We start from the raw sequence: 17,140 nt of genomic DNA on the forward strand, positions 1-17,140 counted from the left end.
AGACAGGTTAAGAGTGATGACTTCAGGCAGCAATCACTTTCCTCTCTAGTAAGGATTCTGCCAGTCACTTAAAGTTTTCTCAGGTGTCCCTGTTGCAGAGAGCCAGTTTTCTACGTGAAGCTTTTGAGATGCAGATCCCCCTTTCAGTATCTGTCTGAATATGGCAGGATAGCAATTGGAGAAAGGAGGTAGATTTGGGAAGAGGGTGGCCATGTGGCCTTGCCAAACTGGAAGTACCTCCTCCCAGAGTGTGAGGAATTGACTATCCCTCACTCGTAGTATATACAAGGAACTGCAGCCCTGGGCCACTCTTTGATGGCCTCCCCTATTTATCAAGCATGGTCTGAGAAGATGGGAAGAGGCTGTGAATTTTTTTCCAATGTGAGGGACAGACCCCTGCAATAACTCCTCCTCTGCAGTCTGACCCCGGGACTGACATGCTGGGGATCCTGGACTGGAAGGCATGCTGTGCTCTCCTAGGTTCCTCAAGGTGCCCTATTCATGCATAAGAGGCTGATTTGACTGACAGACGTTTGAATAAGTTGATTTGATGGCCAGGTATCCAATTTATATTGTGATGTTTAATCCTCCTTTTGCAGGGTGGCAATATTCATTGTTCCACCATTAAGTGCCCAATACTTAGCTGTGAGCAACAGGTAACACGTCCAGGATCTTGCTGCCCACAGTGCCGAGGTAAGAGCATGCAATCCCATCCCACTCATCTCTAACTTGTATACCCTACTTCACCTCCCCCTACCTGACTCTTCCCGACACACACATTGATTCTCCATTTCTCCTCCTTTCTCTATACATTCCGCCCCCACCCTTGAAACCTAAATTTAATTTGGAGATACAGCACAATAATAGGACTTTCCTGTGCCGCTGAAATACACCCAATTAAACTATCAACCTTGTCCGTCTTTAGAACTTGTGAGGAAACCGAAGCTCCCAGGGAAAACCCACACAGATATGGGGAGACGGTATAAGCTTCTTACAGACAAAACCAGATTCAAACCTGGGTCACTAGTGTTGTAATAGTGTTGTGCTACCATGCCACCTTCTAATGCTATTATTTTCTTTTTTTATTATTTAAAGTAATTTTGATATCAGAGACATTTAAGACTGTTGCAAAGCCACGACAGACTCCACAGAAGATGAGGCTTCATCCAGATCCTCCCTTCCTGGCAGAGGTTCAGGGAATTATTGGTGTGGGCCTCAGCTGTCCATCACCTGAGGCTTCCTTCCCTCTGTGGCCTCGCCGCACACCTCCCAGGTGCGGTAGATCTGCTCGATCAGTCCTCTGCATGTAAATCGGGGAAGCATGGCCAAGATCTGTAGATGCAAGGTCTGGGCGGCAGGCAGAATACAGCTGGCATCAGCCCAGTGTGATAGGACCTGATGGTGGAATTTTGAGAGCAAGTCAGTGGATGGAATGTTCAGGGGTTTTCCTGAAACTATTAATGATAGGATGTTCATGGTTTGGCAGAATCTCAGCTATTGGTGCTGAAGGCAGAAATTGACAGAGGAGAGAGAGAGAAAAAACAGCTCACGGATATTAGGAATCCATTCCGTTGTTGTGTTGGAGCTTTTTAACAAAAATGGAGAAATGGAAAAATACAAAAGGGTTTTGGAAAAAGGCCTTTTCTCTAATGGAACTGGAGGTAATGGCGTTAGGGTTTCAGATTGATCTGGGAACTGTCATGAAGGACCTTATTTGTGTCAATAGGAGATGGTGACTGCACGGTTCTGACAGGGCTTTAGAAGAAGTGTTGGATAAATTTAAATTTTAACATCAAGTCTAACAGCTTGGTCTGGGCCCTCCCATTGATGTTTATTAATCTTCTTTGTCACCATTGCAAGTCTGTGTGTACCACGAGAAGGAATACCAAGAAGGAGAGACTTGGTTTGATCCCTCAATTCCCTGCATAACGTGTATGTGTGTAGATGGAGTCACAACCTGCTCGGAAATTCTCTGCGTCATACCATGCGAGAATGTTATCCATGTGACGGGAGAATGTTGCCCTCTCTGTGCAGGTATGTACTGTGAGGAAAATACAATTATTGTCTGCCCCAATTGCCCTTTTGAATCACTTTAATCAGTTTGATGAAAATAACTTGGGTAGGGAGTACCAGGATTAAACTCAAGGTCAGTGAAGGATAAGTAGCATGCTTCTGAGTGAAGATAGTGCAAGACTTTGAGAGGTCCTTGTCTTTCTTGGTGGGAGGGGCCATATTTTTGGGAAGTGCTGTCAGTTCACATTTTTCCATACTTTGCAGATTGTGTGTATGGCCAACGTGTGTACAACACAGGCGAGAGTTTCCATCCCAACAATGACCCCTGTGAAATCTGCACATGTGAGGTAAGAGATCTCTATTAGTAAAGAAAGACTAAGGATGCTTTTTGAATTAGGAGTCAATTCACCATTCCAACTAAACCAGAGGACTGTTCCAGAACAACCTAGAAAGTACCCAGCCTCAGATACTAACTCCTTGAAAAAACAGCTCTTCGCAGAGAGAATGAGAGTAGGTGGCAAGAATTATCCTGAACAGGAACAATGGGAAAGCATTCATCCTTGATGTAGTAAGATGTACTGAGGAGCATGTTCCCAATTTAGGAGTGGAGACCATGATTGGAGGATGGTTCTTGTTTAGGAGAAGGGTCTTCTTAGAAGGTTGCACATTACATTAGGTAGACATCAATGTACTCCCTAGTGAGAGAAATGTTATTAAGTAGATGGGATAATGAGATGCGAATTTGTATACCTTTGGAAAAATTTATGTACGGTTTAAGGAATCAAGTTGAACATTTTTATAGTATTTGGAAACCATATATGGATTTTATGGATAATTTTCCATCCACCTATCATATCCACTTCTCTTAATGAGTAATCTTGAATAACAATTAATGTTTGTCTAATTGTAGATTAAATGGTAAGTGTTTCTTTTCTTACTTTTGGGTGGGAGGGGGATTGGGGAGAAAATATATAAAAGAACATTTTTTTGTATCATTTGGCTTTGGATATTTGGTTACTATTTTATTCTTTTTTTTTCCTGTCATGATGTAAACAATTAAATATTTAAAAAAAAAATGTACTCCCTAATGCAGGGAAAGATGGTCCATAGTAGGAAGTTAGAGACATCTATCAGTGATTATGAGTACAGAGATCTAGGAAGGCTGAGAGTGTACGTTTGATTTGTTAGGTCTGGAGGGAGTGAGGATCAAGTTTATTGTTGTACACCGATTTTGAATGTTTTCTCTTGTTTCTGAAGGAGTATATATCCAGAACTTATTCAAAGAAAGTAAGTCACGCAACATGTTTCCACCAGATACATGATCACTGTGATCCTAGCAAATTCCCCCCACTCACTACCCTTGCTCTGTTCTTTGAGCTGACCTCCACTAACTCAACCTCCTTGCTTCACAGGTGATGGTGGATGGAGAGCAGCATCTCCGCTGCTACCATCGTCAGTGTCCCAGTCTGGTGGACTGTCCAAAGGATTTGATCCTGGCCCCCGACCCTGCTTACTGCTGCCCCAGCTGTGCCCGTGAGTAACATTGCACTCTATTCCCTTGTGTGTTTTCCGGAGCATGTTTTTCAGAGAAGTGAAATCAAAGGTCTAGCTGAAATCTAGACAGTACATCCATTGTCCCTATCCCCATTAAGCATATTGTATCCCCAATTCTCCCCTCAAAGTCAAATTGAGCACACCACAACATCATTTTGGTTACATATGGCTTTGAAATTATGCTCTTCAGGTTGTCCATCAGCCATTTACTTCTTTTGAATGGAATCTGTAAAGACTTCAGCAAGTTAATGTTCTTTTATTGTTTAGTACTTCAGTCTAATTACTTGAAAAGTCTTTAGTGTTTAAATAAAAAAAAACAGGATCTCCTAATGGCCGAAAGAGTTATTAGCAATTTAATTTGTTACTTTTATGTAGAAAGCACAGCAAGAAAATGGTACACAGCCCAACCTGTAAACAGAATAGTGTGAGACCAATTGTGTTAATAATTAATTGATTATTGATGAAATATTGATCAGGTTGTTGGAGTGAACTCTCAAACTATTGAAATAATTCTATTGGATCTTTTATGCAAATTTGAGCAAAAAGGTGCTGATTAATATTTGATCTGAATATCGGCACCTTCAAAAATGCAACAGTCCCAAAGTGCAGTCAGCTCAGTGCTTCCACAAACTTTATGATGCTCTGTGCCCGAGAGGTCCCTTTACTTAAAGGATCAGAGTATCTGGATTTAGGCTGGCTCCCTATTTAGTAAAATCAGTAATTCGAAAATAAAAGCATGCTTTGAGACAAATTAACCTGCACGATAACCTTTCATTTGTATTACAGAGCCGCTGAGTAACTGCACTAATGCGCTAGTCGGGAGTGAACTTCTCGCCACTGATGACCCCTGTTACACCTGCCAGTGCAAGGTAAAAGCAGGAAGGAGTGAGGACACAGGAGATTACAGCAAAAGGCCACCATTACAGTATGGAGTAGGCGAAGGGCCACCATTAACAGTACGGGGCAGGGGAAGAACCATCATTAACAGTACGGGGCAGGGGAAGGACCATCATTAACAGTACAGGGCAGGGGAAGGACCATCATTAACAGTACGAGGCAGGGGAAGGACCACCACTAACAGTACGGGGTAGGAGAAGGACGACCACTAACAGTACAGGGTGGGGGAAGGACCACGATTCACGATGCAGGTCAGACATATGACCGGCAATCATTGTACCGGACAGACTCAGGAACACCACTCACAGGATGGGACAGGTACAGGACCACTATCCACAGTTTTGGGCAGACATTGGACCACTGCTCTTGAGGAAGGACAGAGAGGACCAACACTCCCAGTCTGGGGAAGAGAATGCCAACTCTCCAATCCAACATGGAGGCAAGGAAAAGAATGAATTGATTTGAGGATCTGGCTTACTTGGGCTTAGTTGTAGCACCATAAAGATAGTGTTTGCCATGAAAAGGGACCAGACTATGGTGATTCTTTCTGTTCAGTCATCCCTCAGGATTTAACAGTTTACTTCAGGACTCTGAGAGAACAGTTGGCAGTCCCACTTCCATTTAGTAGGAGTGCAATCAGTGCTACTGGTGTACAGGGAATATTTCCTGTTGATGCTGTTTCTTTTCTCCTTGGTCACGTATGTGAGATGGGGTATGTGCTTGGGACTTGTCCCATGTGACTAGGCACAGTAACTCCACAATCACTGAAACTAGAACAAAACCAGCAGACCAGAAACCTCGTCATCTAGTTTGTCTATGGCTGGACTTGACCCTGGGCATCAGACTTAAAGGTCAGTGACTGATGTGAAGCTTCTCCCTGCAATGGCTGATTTGAGACCATGATCCAGGCAGGCACTTAGACTGTCAGCTTTTACAGTGATTTGATGAAGGACGGGAGTGAACATTGTTTCAGTCCTTTAACAAGATCGCTAAGATTATCAATGTTCCTTCACTTTTCTGGAGCCACGTGGAGGCACTGAAATAAACTATTGAGTCCTGAAAGTTCCCTGAACAGCAGGGATGAGCTCAGAGTGTGGTCCCATTCCAATATGTGGAAACCATAGACTGTGGAGCAGACATTTCTTGGTTCTATGTGGGTCAGCCTATGTATCAGTTTATAAACCATTGCTGTATTTGTTGCAGGATTTAACTTGGATTTGCATCCATCAGAGTTGTCTCCCACTAAGCTGCCCTATCTTAGAGCAATTCACTCCAGCAGGTTCCTGCTGCCCAGTCTGTGATGGTACAGTTATTTCCCTTTTCCATTATTTCCCACTGCACTTTGTCTTTCCAGTTAATACAGTAAAAATCCAGAAATCCGGACCACCCGAGAATTCGAACTTCTCAGAAACTCACAAACTTTTTAAATTTAGTGGGCTTTTGTGTGTGTGCATGCATAAGTGTCACAGATGCATAGAAGTCCCAGAAATGAACAAATAAATATTTATTTGTTTTGTGTACTTTTGTATTTTGTACGAAAAAATGTTTTGTTAATAAACTATCAAAATGTATCTGTTCATCTCTTCTTTACTCTTCCCTAAATATAAATCTTAAAAGCACTGCCCGAAGTCCAGAAAATTGGAAAATCTGGACCAACCCAATCCCCGAGCATCTGGATTTTAGGACTTTTAATGTATGTGTTGTTCATTATTCCCCTGTTCTCTTATTCCATGTTCCTTCCAAATTTTTGCTATGTGTATAAATTGTTGCTACTTTCAACGTGTTTGATAGAGCACTTGAGAGAGAACTGTTCTCTGTTATCTAATCTGCACTACAACCATTTGGAGAGTGGTTGGGAGGGAACTCGACTTGCTGTCTCTCCAATGCACTATCTCACTACACTTTTACTATTTATTCTGCAGAATGTGTGATCGAGGGTGAGAATCGTCGTGTTTCCGATGGTGAAACGTGGATTGACTCTCTTGACGAATGTATTACGTGCTCCTGCAATGTAAATTACCTTTGCAATTATCACCGCTTTCTCTTGTGAAATCACCATCCCTTGCTCACAATTTTTCTCTCTCAGTTGCTGACCCCTCTGTTCGGTCTTCCATAGCTTGGACATGTTGAGTGCCACATTGAGGAATGTCTCTCTGTCATCTGCCACGATGGCCTTATCAAAGTCCGATCACCGGGGAGATGCTGCTATGAGTGCCAAGGTAAGTAAGCCTGGAGCTCAGGAAATGGGTTTGGATGCCTTGACAAATGACAGGCATTGATAGCCTCCAGACCTCTCTGTCTCTGGAAATTTCCTTGCCCATGCCTTAGGATACCACCCACCGTTATGTCAGTCTTCTATAGGAGCTCTATTGAAAGTGTCCTGGCTGGCTGCATCACAGTGTGGTACGGTTACTGTAGAGAAATGGATTGGAAATCAATCCACAGGAGCGTAAGAATGACATAGCGCTCTCCCACCTCCACTCCACTCCCCCACCCCTCCCCCCAACTATCGACGTGATCTTAGTCTGAAAGGGCGTGCAAAATCCTTAAGGACTCCCTCCACCCTGCACGCAGCATCTTTCAGTTGATCCTGTCGAGAAAGAGTCACAGGAGTATCAGAGCCACCGACCACCAGGCTGGGAAACAGCTTCCTCCCATGGGCAGTGAGGATGCTGTTCACACTGGCCATCTGAGATTCTCCTATTCGTGAAACAAAATTTATGTATTTATTTGTATAGATGAAATACTTGTCCGACATGTGTATTGTTTGTATGTGTGTTATGTCTGGTTGTTTTTTGCACCGAGGACCGGGGACCAAGGTTTTGTCGGGTTGTACTTGTACAATCAGATAACAATAAACTTGACATGACTTGCTGATAGGGATTGATTGCTGAGAATAATCAACAAACCCATTGTAATTTTATCAGCATAGGTCCAGGAGACCTATTTGTCAGCCAACAATTCTGGCATTGTCTGAGATGTAATCCCTGCAACCTGAGTATTTGGCTCATCTGCCCCTGGAATTAGAGTCAAGCTAGGGCTAGAAATAGGACTGAAAGGAGTATGAGTCTTGAATGCAGCAGAATAGTTGTAAATTAATGAAGGTGAGAGGGTGCAGTTCCTAAATTCTGCGATTCTCATTGGGTGACTGTCAGGTGGGCTGATCCCATTCCCAGGCTAACCAAGGATCTGTGGGCAGGGATGAGGAGATCAGCCCCAAACAACTGTTCACCCTCTTCTGAGTGCAGACAAATTGGTAGTTGACCCATCACCCCCTTCCTCATCACTTACCCAGTTACAGTCTATCTTAATTTGAAAAACGTACAGCTTCAAGACTAAACAGCGAGATCCTCTTGTTGATTTGCTCCTAACTGGCTAACAGAGCAGACCGAGAGCACATGCCTCAGTACCATGCTGGAGATGGCATTATTTCATAGGAGGGAATGAGCAACATTTTCCTTTGAGGAGGTTATGAAGGTGGGGGATTTCTCTGATTTACTGATGTCTTCCTGCAGACCCCAGGATTTCCTGCAGCTACCAGGAAAACACATACCAATCAAACCAACATTGGGAAGTGAATGAATGTACCACCTGCACCTGTGTTTCTGGAGAGGTCCACTGTCAAACCGAGCACTGTCCACAACTCTCCTGTCTATCGGTAGGTCAAGGAGGAAAGAAGGGAGAAGGGATGGGGTAAAGACATTACACGGCAGGCCAGGAGCTGAAGATGGCAGGCGTTTAGCAAATTCAGATAAATAATAGTGTAACAGTTGTCTCACCAATTGAATATGAAGTAACTGGGACCAAGAAATGAGTTAAGAGGATAGATTCTGATTATAATATTTGGATTAGATTTTATAGATCGTCAAAAAGTTGCATCATCGAAAGAGATGTACATTGAATTCAATTAAGGGGTTTCATTGGGTTTACATGTAGGATAACAGATACAAGGGTGTGTGATGCAGGCTAGAAGCTCATCAAGCAATTTTAGGCAAAGTATGATACATATATGGGGATGAAAGGCTGTTTGTAAATGGTATCAGTGGTGAGTAACCAGGCTGTAGGTCAATGACGTGCCCTTTGTCTGCTAGGATGAAAGCCCCATACTGATCCCAGGAATGTGTTGCCCTCACTGCATTCCTCGCCCTGCCACCTGCATGGTATTTGGAGATCCTCACTACCTCACCTTCGATGGAAAGATGATCCACTTCCAAGGAGCATGCAGCTATATCCTGGTTGAGGACTGTGAGGGAGGCGACTTCAGGTCAGTATTTGAATGAAGCATTGCAAACCAGCAAATCTTACGGATGGAGTAGGATTTGATGTCAAAGGAAACGAGGCAGGCCAGTAACCACAACCCGACACTTCCACCTCTCTCCCTGTTTTTTCTCTCTCTCTGTTACTCAAAATGCTTTATCTTTTCTCCACAGTGTCCATGTGACTAATGAAGATCGGGGACGGAAAGGTGTATCATGGACCAAAGAAGTGACAGTACTGATCGGAGACCTACTTATCCAACTTCTGCAAGACTGGGTGGTCATGGTAACTGAACAGAGGCTATTCCAACTCATTAGCTGAATGGGGTAAATGGACATTGGATGTGGGCATGTCATCAATGAGAATCTCACAATTAGTTTGGGGTGTGCTGACAGCCACATGATGTTAGGTACAAGAGAGACTGATGTGAGGGTGAACAGTAATTGCATTGCAGTTCAGCCCTGTGGCCTCAGAGGTGTGGGATGTTTATCAAGCTGTTGTTCACCCTGCTGAGCCAGATTGTTACATTGAGCTCTCCTTATTCCTTGAAGAATTGCTCAGGCCCGAAATGTCCGTAATATATCTTTACCTCCTATGAATGCTGCGAGACGGGCTGAGTTCCTCCAGCATTTCTGTGTGTTTTTACTACAGACTTTTGTGTTTTTTCACCTTATCTCTTTTCCTTTGCCCACTGGACATGTGGCGTGAGATATCTTTATGTTTGCAGGTGGACAGTCGCAGTGTGTCTTTGCCTTTTCTCAGGGAGCCATATGTCTACATTGAGAGAAGAACCAACAGTATCTTGCTGAACACCAACATCGGTGTGAAGGTAAGAACTACTAATGTACCCTCTCTCGTCACTGCAAGCTGGAGAGGGAGGAGATGGTTGGCCCAATTCTGGATTATGACGGGAGAAGCTCAGGGAAAGCAGTGCACCTGGCAAGACAATTAGATTCACTGGCCTCCCTCATCCAAAGCAGGAAGTTGGAATGGAGAGCAATGAACAACAGGAGGGTTCCAGAAAGGATCCCGACCCAAAACATCGACTGTCATTTCTGTCCATGGAGGCTCCCTCACCTGTTGGGTCCCTTCAGCTTCTCATTCTTTACCCAAGATTTCTCTAGGCTAGAAGGCAGAGCAGCAAGATTAACAAAATTAGAGAGAGTTCCAAGGTAAAGGTGGAGCTTGTGGATGCTCTGGAACTAGGGGTGATAAGCCTGCTTTTGGAGCTCCACATGAACTAAAACTCATTCATTCCCAGTCTGTCTGGGACCATGCAACGCTGGTACCTTTGGAATTCCCTATCCTCGTGGGCCATGGTGACACAGCCATTGATTTCATTCAGATCAGACATTGATAAATTCCTGTATGTTTATAAAATTCAGGGATGGATGATAGTTCACGAAAATGGCACTGCAAATTATCACTCTTAACCCTGATAAATACTTAAAAGGACCAGGCAGCCCAGTCCTGCTGCTGATTCCTTATGTTCCTGTGTATCTGCTCCAACTTCAGCCTCGGAGAGGAGAGAACCATCCCTTCATTGAGAGTTGGGGTGCAATGGTTGGATTATGTGAGGAAGCACCTTCGGGGGAAATTAGGTGAGGCACACTCAGGGAGAGGTGAAGGTATAGTGGCTGTCTTCAATCTCTGTGTCACCAGTTGGATTCCTATTCCTCAGGATCCCCTGAGCATTCTGCAGCCAATTAATTTTTTCATAAATGGAATCGCTGTTTTATTTATAGGGAAAAATAGCAGCCATTTGGCATACTGGAAACTCTCACAAATACCAATGCTCAGATAAACTGTTTTAAATGAACAGATAGGGCCTCATTCACTACAGCAGCCCCTTGGTACTGAAACTCCAAATGATTAGCAATTCCTCAGTAAATATTGGTAGTGACAGATTGTCATGGCTGATGGGTAACATACTCTCATTCCATAAGAGCATAGGGTACAAGAGCTTATCCATTCTCCCACTCAGCCGCACTCCCCTGCCTTCTCCCCACAACCTTTAAAACCCTGACTATTCAGATACCTATCAATCTCAGCCTTAAATACACCCAACAATTTGGCCTCCACAGGTGTTTGCCGTAGCAAATTCCAGAAGTTTGTCATTCTCTAGCTAAAGAAGTTCACCCACATTCACTGTGTGACCATTAATTCCCTCCATTGTCCCATGGACTCTGGACTCAGAGTTGAGGATTTGAAGTTCCTGGTGTTTGCTTGTTTCTTGCAGGTCCTGTGGAATGGGAGATCTCACCTGGAAGTGAGCTTGCCCGGAACCTATAAAGGTCAGGCGTGTGGGCTGTGCGGAAACTTCAACAACTACCCCCAGGACGACATGCGGATCCGCAGTGGACAAATTGTCAGCTCGGAAGCAACATTTGGGAACAGCTGGAAGGTGAGTCCTGAGGTCAAGTCACAATAGAACTGTGTCTGTGTGGAGATTATAACAAACAATGGTCACTTTTGCTGAGACAGAGGTGGCTATGGTTTGCAAGGGCAAGACAAGGTTTTGTGCACGAACAAGTGAAGATTAGCCTCCTTAGCAGGTGTGAAGCTGCACTTAAGGAAACGGAAAAAAATTCTGATCACAACTTGCAACAACGTGTGATATCCACAACAGTATTTTTAAGTATATTGTTACAAGATAGGAAAGATTGCAACAAACGGCAGAACCTTACAAAATAATGATCATGTGATCTATTTTGCTATCATTGATTGAGGGATAAACATTGAGTCAGGATATTGAAGCTATCTCGGGTATCTAAAAAAAATGATATAATTGGAGCTTTTACATCTCTAGAGAGAGTTAACCTTTGATTTGAAAAGTGGCAATTTTAAACAAGTGTAATTCCTTCAACACTGTCCTAGAACAGTGAAGCATTCTGCCATTACTACCCCCAACATGTGCACCACCCCTCTGGCAGTCAAGTTCCAGTAGGGCCACCATTCCTACAATGCCGTACCCCTATCATTCTGACTCTCGGGTGCAGCACTCCCTCGTCACTATTAATCAATGAAGCATTGCCACTCAAGTATATATACTACCAGAATGGAGTAGTACCGCCAACCCCCCCCCCCCCTTCCTGTAGTCTCACCCTTCTGGTATTCCTTCAGTTCTGTATTTGCAATGCATCCTTAATGTTGCCCCTCCAACAATAAATCTTGACTTGCTAATTATATGCTCTAGTTAAAGAACATAGAACATGGCATGGGAACTGATCCTTTGGCCCATCATCGCTGTGCTGACCATGGTGTCAATCTGCCTGCATGTGATCGATCAGAAAGATGGAGATATTTTTCTAACAAATATCCCTCTATGACTACCCTCTTCTATGTTCACGCCAATTTTGGGTCTAATTTGCACAAAGGAAGGTGTAATTTAGTGCACCAGTAAATGTTAACACCAGACAGAACTGGAAGGGTAAGGGTGACCAGTGAACTACTGATTAACTGAGACAAAGGAGTAGAAATAAACAAGCATTGGTATCTGTTCATATTAGGCTAGAAAATAATGTGCTGGTAGCTCTCACAGATGACTTGCCTGATCTCCAATGCCCCTTTGGCAGCATTTTAGTTGTTCTCTTGAATGCTCTGTAATATTCCTTCAAATATGGGTTACATAAGGAAGGAGGAGGAGTTGAAATTGAAGGCACACGTTCTCAGGGAAAGTTAAATACACGATAAAGCTTTCTGTCAGAGATGGGTCCTGAACTGTGTGAGGTTTTGCAATAATTGACATAAAACTAGCCTCTCCTGGTGGCTTTCTTTGTGTTGCTGCTCTGGCAGTGCAAGTGTATAGCCCTACCAATGGTTTCAGTTACCCTGCACTGCATGTCCCTGGCTCCCTGACTGAATAACTAAATCCTTCCACCTCCATCCTTCCCCGTTCAAGTTCTAGTCATGGTGGCAATTCCTAAATCAGGGTTGGAGCAGAGGTGTGTGGTTCTGACAAAGGCAAAACATGAGTACTTGGATTAGTGGTACTTGTTGATCACCCTGTGTCAGTGTATGTGTGTGCATGCACTTGCCCTCTCACAGGTACACAGTGGAAATGAAAGTAACCCACATTGTGCAGATGCTGAGGACATCAATCCCTGCAAGCAGGCAGGTTACCGAGCTCGCAAAGAGGCCAATGGCAAATGCAAGATCCTGAAGTCCAAGACCTTTGAACGTTGTCACGCTCTGGTACCACCTGAGATGTTCTTTAGCTCGTGCGTATACGACCTGTGTGCCTGTGGTTCTAATATTGATGACTGCCTGTGCGATGCTCTGGAGGCTTATGCATCACAATGTCGAGAGGCTGCAGTTGTCCTGGATTGGCGATCACCAACACTCTGCGGTACGTTATCTGAATCCACAGACTCCCAAGATCTGACTGGGTGAAATAGAACTGTAGAACACTACAGCCTAGAAAAAGGTCCCTTGGTCCATCTAGTCTGTGCTGAATTATTATTCTGCCTTGTCCCAATAACCTGCACCCAGACCATGATTCCCCCATACCCTTTCATTCCATATACCTATAAATTTTTCGTAAATAGTTAGGGAAGGGGTTGATAGACTTGGGAGGGTAGTGGAGTTGTGTTCAAAGAGATTGGGGACTGGCCATGTCATCAGGGCTGGGATGATTTGGCAGGGGCAGTGTAAGTGATCTACATTTCTAAGTTGGATGGGAGCTGCAGTCAGAGTGACTGGACTATATGAAATGGCAGTAACAACTGAGATGGCAGAAATCCTCCAAGTCCCTTCAGAGGAACCTCAGCAAACTAACATCAATACGAATTAATAATGGAGAGGATGGCCAAAAACAAAGGAGAAAGGTATAGAGGCAAATACATTAAAAAAGATGGTTAGACACAGCTGCCAGCCACATCCTTTGGCTTGTCAGCCATAACATCTGACCTGGAGAGGCAAAGCTAAGGTGCCATTTGAGAGTGAGGATAAGAACTTTAAAATTGCGGTATGGAGTAATATGGAATCAGTAAAATGTATTCTGACACCTCAAAAGGATAGTAGGACGACAGCAGCTGCATTTCGAAGGACATGTTAATAGAGTGTAATTAGCCGTGGGATGGTAACAAAGATGTGCTGGAGAATTTCAGTATTAGATTACCTCAGGGAGTCCAAGCTCGGGTAATGTCACGGAGGCAGAAACAGGATGAGCAGTATTGGGGCTGCTGAGTGTAAGGAGATAATCAGGGACTTTTAGCCACATAGGGATGGCTGCATTGTATTAAAAGGTCACAAATGTAACTGGACTGTGGTCTCTCCCTACAGCGGTTGGCTGCCCATCTGATCGTGGTTATGTGTTTGACGAGTGTGGCCCTCCATGCCCAAAGACGTGCTTTAACAAGGATGTTCCCCTGGGAGTAATTGATGCTCATTGCTTCAAGCCTTGTGTCCCTGGCTGTCAGTGTCCGGCAGGTCTGGTGGAGCACGAGTCACACTGTATACCACCACACACCTGCCCGAAAATCATTTATGGAAATGTGTGATTCACTGTTGCAGATGAGCAGGCACACACACAAAGCATGCACAGAAACATCAAGTACTATCAATACACCCATTGCCAGTGTATTACTGCATGAAGGTGGAAGAAACCCAGCTGACATTAAAGTGACAGATAATCTAACAACCTGTAATGTTGGCCCGTGCACTCGGACAGCAGGAGGTACAAGCAGAGAGTGCATAACTTTTAAACAGACAAATCAGGAAGTCTCATCCATCTCTTTGTTTAACGTTTATGCGTATTTGCCATCTGGAGTGCTTTTGTTCATTTTCTGTCTTTGTCGCTGTGTCTGACCATAACTGTTATAACTGTTCATTGTATTTTGTAAATTATATTTTTAGTGTAAGTGTTAAGATGGGTGCGATATTCAGTTAGAGGCTGTGAAAGGGATTCTAGATTCTTGGACCTCGTCATTATCGTACTTGGTCAAGATTATATTCACTCTGAACACTCCCATGCATTCAGGTCAGCTGAATGTTAAGTATTTAGATTCATTCTATATGAATCTAAACTCATTGGCTCAATCTTGCTATGACCCTGACTCACGCCCCAACTAACCTCATCCTTCAATTTCTTCACATCTTTCTGTGCCTAACTGTGGGTTTGACAATTTCCTTCCCTTTCTCTTGCAGAAGAAAGAGAGATCTATTCCAACATTCATAGTGTTGGCAAAACCACTGCTTTCTATACACTTTTGAATTTTTAATATATTTCCTACTAAAATATGTTGGGAATATGCCACCTCCACTATTCATTTAGGGGGCAGATGAGGCCCAGTTTTAAGATCTTATCTGATGAGCCACTCCTCATGCAGGACTGATGCTGAACTATTGGCCTAGTTTTTGTTTTTCAGTGTCGTGGATAGGATTTGAATCTCCTGACACCAATAATGGTGGGTGATAATCTCTTGGCATTTCATTGAGCATTGCATCTATAGCATCTGTCTCAGACTGATGTCAGTAGTTCTCCTTCATAGGAATGTTACATCCCTATTCCAAGATCTTGAACCTCTCAAGGGATCTGGAGTTAAGATATTAAGAAGCAGAATTTATTTAATCTTTATTCACATTATCACTGAGAACTGTTAATATCTAGTGTACACTGCAATAAAACCACTTTTAAAAAAAAAAATCTGGTTTAATGAAATTGTCTTTTAATTTGTGTGCCTGTTGTTACACAGTTCACATTTGAAGACTCAATTTCATACAGGATTCCAGAGCTATAAAAATAATTTCCCATTTGTGTGAGCTTAGCCCATGTCCCTCTACCCTAGTGGTTCTCAACCGTTTTCTTTCCACTCACATACCACTTTAAGTATCCCCTATGCCATAGATGCTCTGTGATTAATAAAGGATTGCTTAAGGTGATATGTGGGTGAAAACTATAGTGCTCTAAAAGGTCAACCCTCCAAGGCAGAGTTTTAGCCTATCCAACTTCTCCCTATAACTCAATCCCTCCAGTCCCAGTAACATCCTTGTGAATCTTCTTTGCACCCTTTTGAATTTACTTGCATTGTTTCAAATAGTAAGATGACCAGAATTGCACATAGTATTTCAAATGTGTTCTTACCAACATCTTGAACATCTATAATGTGATTTACCACCTCCTGTACTCAATGCTCTGATCAATGAAGGGGCAAGTGTGCCTCACAATTCTTCACCACCCTGTCAACCAGTGTCTCCACTTTTAGAGAACTGTACTTTTCTATTCTACACCAGTTTCCAGGGCCCTACCATTTACTGAGAAAGTCCTTAGCTGCCTTGACTGCTTTCACACTTACAGTATCTGCCATTCCTTTGTTCACTGATTCAGATGATCACAGACCCATTGTAATCTCAGATAACCCTCATTGTCCAATGTACCACAAATTTTCCCATCACTACACCATACCTTCCATAAGCATTCATTCATCAAGAAAATGGTGACTGTGGGAATGGGATATTTCAATTTATCTTCTTGAGTGGTACAATATGATCAAAGATTATTTGCTTTTTTTCCAGTTTATGAATAATGAAGCGATTGATGTGACTAATGTGGGACTTTCAGAGTTGCCACAGATGGAGCAGGAAGTACTTCATGGGGCAAGTAGGTTGATAGTTAAAATGGAAGTGTGTTCTTTTCAACTTTAAGAATATCTTCGTTGTTTCCTTTGGCCACTGTGTAATCTCATGCCATGAAGTATCTGTAAAATAGCATATCTGTTTCAGAAGTCTGGTAAATGCAAACCTGCAAAGGTTTATCCTTCCTTTGCCCAAGGTGAAATTTTCATTCAAGCGATGGAAAGGCTTGATTTTGTCATCTAATTTATTCAGGTTAATTAATAAGCTCAACTGGAGCAAAAGGGTAATTCAACATTTTGCTTTTAATTAATTAAAGCATTCAATGCAAGCCAAGGGCTACTATTTGAATGCTGTGGAGGTCTCTGGTCAATCCTCCTGAGGTTTCGAAGCTCAGTTTTGCTTTGCCATAGACCAGATGATCGTGTTCATGATAAAAATCTAGCAGTTTTTAAAAAAAATCTCCAACTCAAGATGCAACATATTTATTTAGATATAAGTAACCTAACCGATCTGTAAAATAAAACACTTAATTTATTCCAATTTAACAGTGAGAGAAGGGTTCGTGTTTAAGCTGAGAAAGAGTTGGCTATTGCATGTGTCTTTTCCCAGACAGTACTCATCTTCTGAAATATATTGCTGACTGATTCACTACTTCTGACTAATAGATGGTCCTTAAGCAAATAGAAAATAGTTTATTACACAGTCCAGGTAGGTTTGACCCTTCATCAGCTAAATGGATCAGAGATTGATTTTTCAGAACCATTTTCCTTTTTCTTCTTGTTTCCTTCAGCATTTACTAAAGAGGGGGCAGGAAAAAGTGCCTGCTAATTAATGTTCTTTCTGC

General features: G+C 43.0%; 1 protein-coding gene across 1 annotated transcript in view; it reads left to right on the forward strand.

The window, feature by feature from the left end:
- Positions 1 to 15,346, forward strand: part of kcp (kielin cysteine rich BMP regulator) — a 116,485-nt gene extending 101,139 nt beyond the window's left edge. Inside the window, exons 41-55 of the mRNA XM_069909863.1 lie at positions 600 to 693; positions 1,861 to 2,034; positions 2,278 to 2,360; positions 3,426 to 3,546; positions 4,354 to 4,436; positions 5,668 to 5,767; positions 6,387 to 6,475; positions 6,581 to 6,683; positions 7,980 to 8,122; positions 8,556 to 8,728; positions 8,895 to 9,006; positions 9,449 to 9,550; positions 10,961 to 11,125; positions 12,769 to 13,069; positions 14,005 to 15,346. Coding sequence (XP_069765964.1) covers positions 600 to 693; positions 1,861 to 2,034; positions 2,278 to 2,360; positions 3,426 to 3,546; positions 4,354 to 4,436; positions 5,668 to 5,767; positions 6,387 to 6,475; positions 6,581 to 6,683; positions 7,980 to 8,122; positions 8,556 to 8,728; positions 8,895 to 9,006; positions 9,449 to 9,550; positions 10,961 to 11,125; positions 12,769 to 13,069; positions 14,005 to 14,222 — 2,061 coding nt within the window. The 3' untranslated portion in view covers positions 14,223 to 15,346. The remainder of the gene's footprint in view (positions 1 to 599; positions 694 to 1,860; positions 2,035 to 2,277; positions 2,361 to 3,425; positions 3,547 to 4,353; positions 4,437 to 5,667; positions 5,768 to 6,386; positions 6,476 to 6,580; positions 6,684 to 7,979; positions 8,123 to 8,555; positions 8,729 to 8,894; positions 9,007 to 9,448; positions 9,551 to 10,960; positions 11,126 to 12,768; positions 13,070 to 14,004) is intronic.
- The last annotated feature ends 1,794 nt before the right edge of the window (positions 15,347 to 17,140 follow it).

This window comes from Narcine bancroftii, chromosome 13 (assembly GCF_036971445.1).
Source record: "Narcine bancroftii isolate sNarBan1 chromosome 13, sNarBan1.hap1, whole genome shotgun sequence".
Lineage (NCBI taxonomy): Eukaryota > Metazoa > Chordata > Chondrichthyes > Torpediniformes > Narcinidae > Narcine > Narcine bancroftii.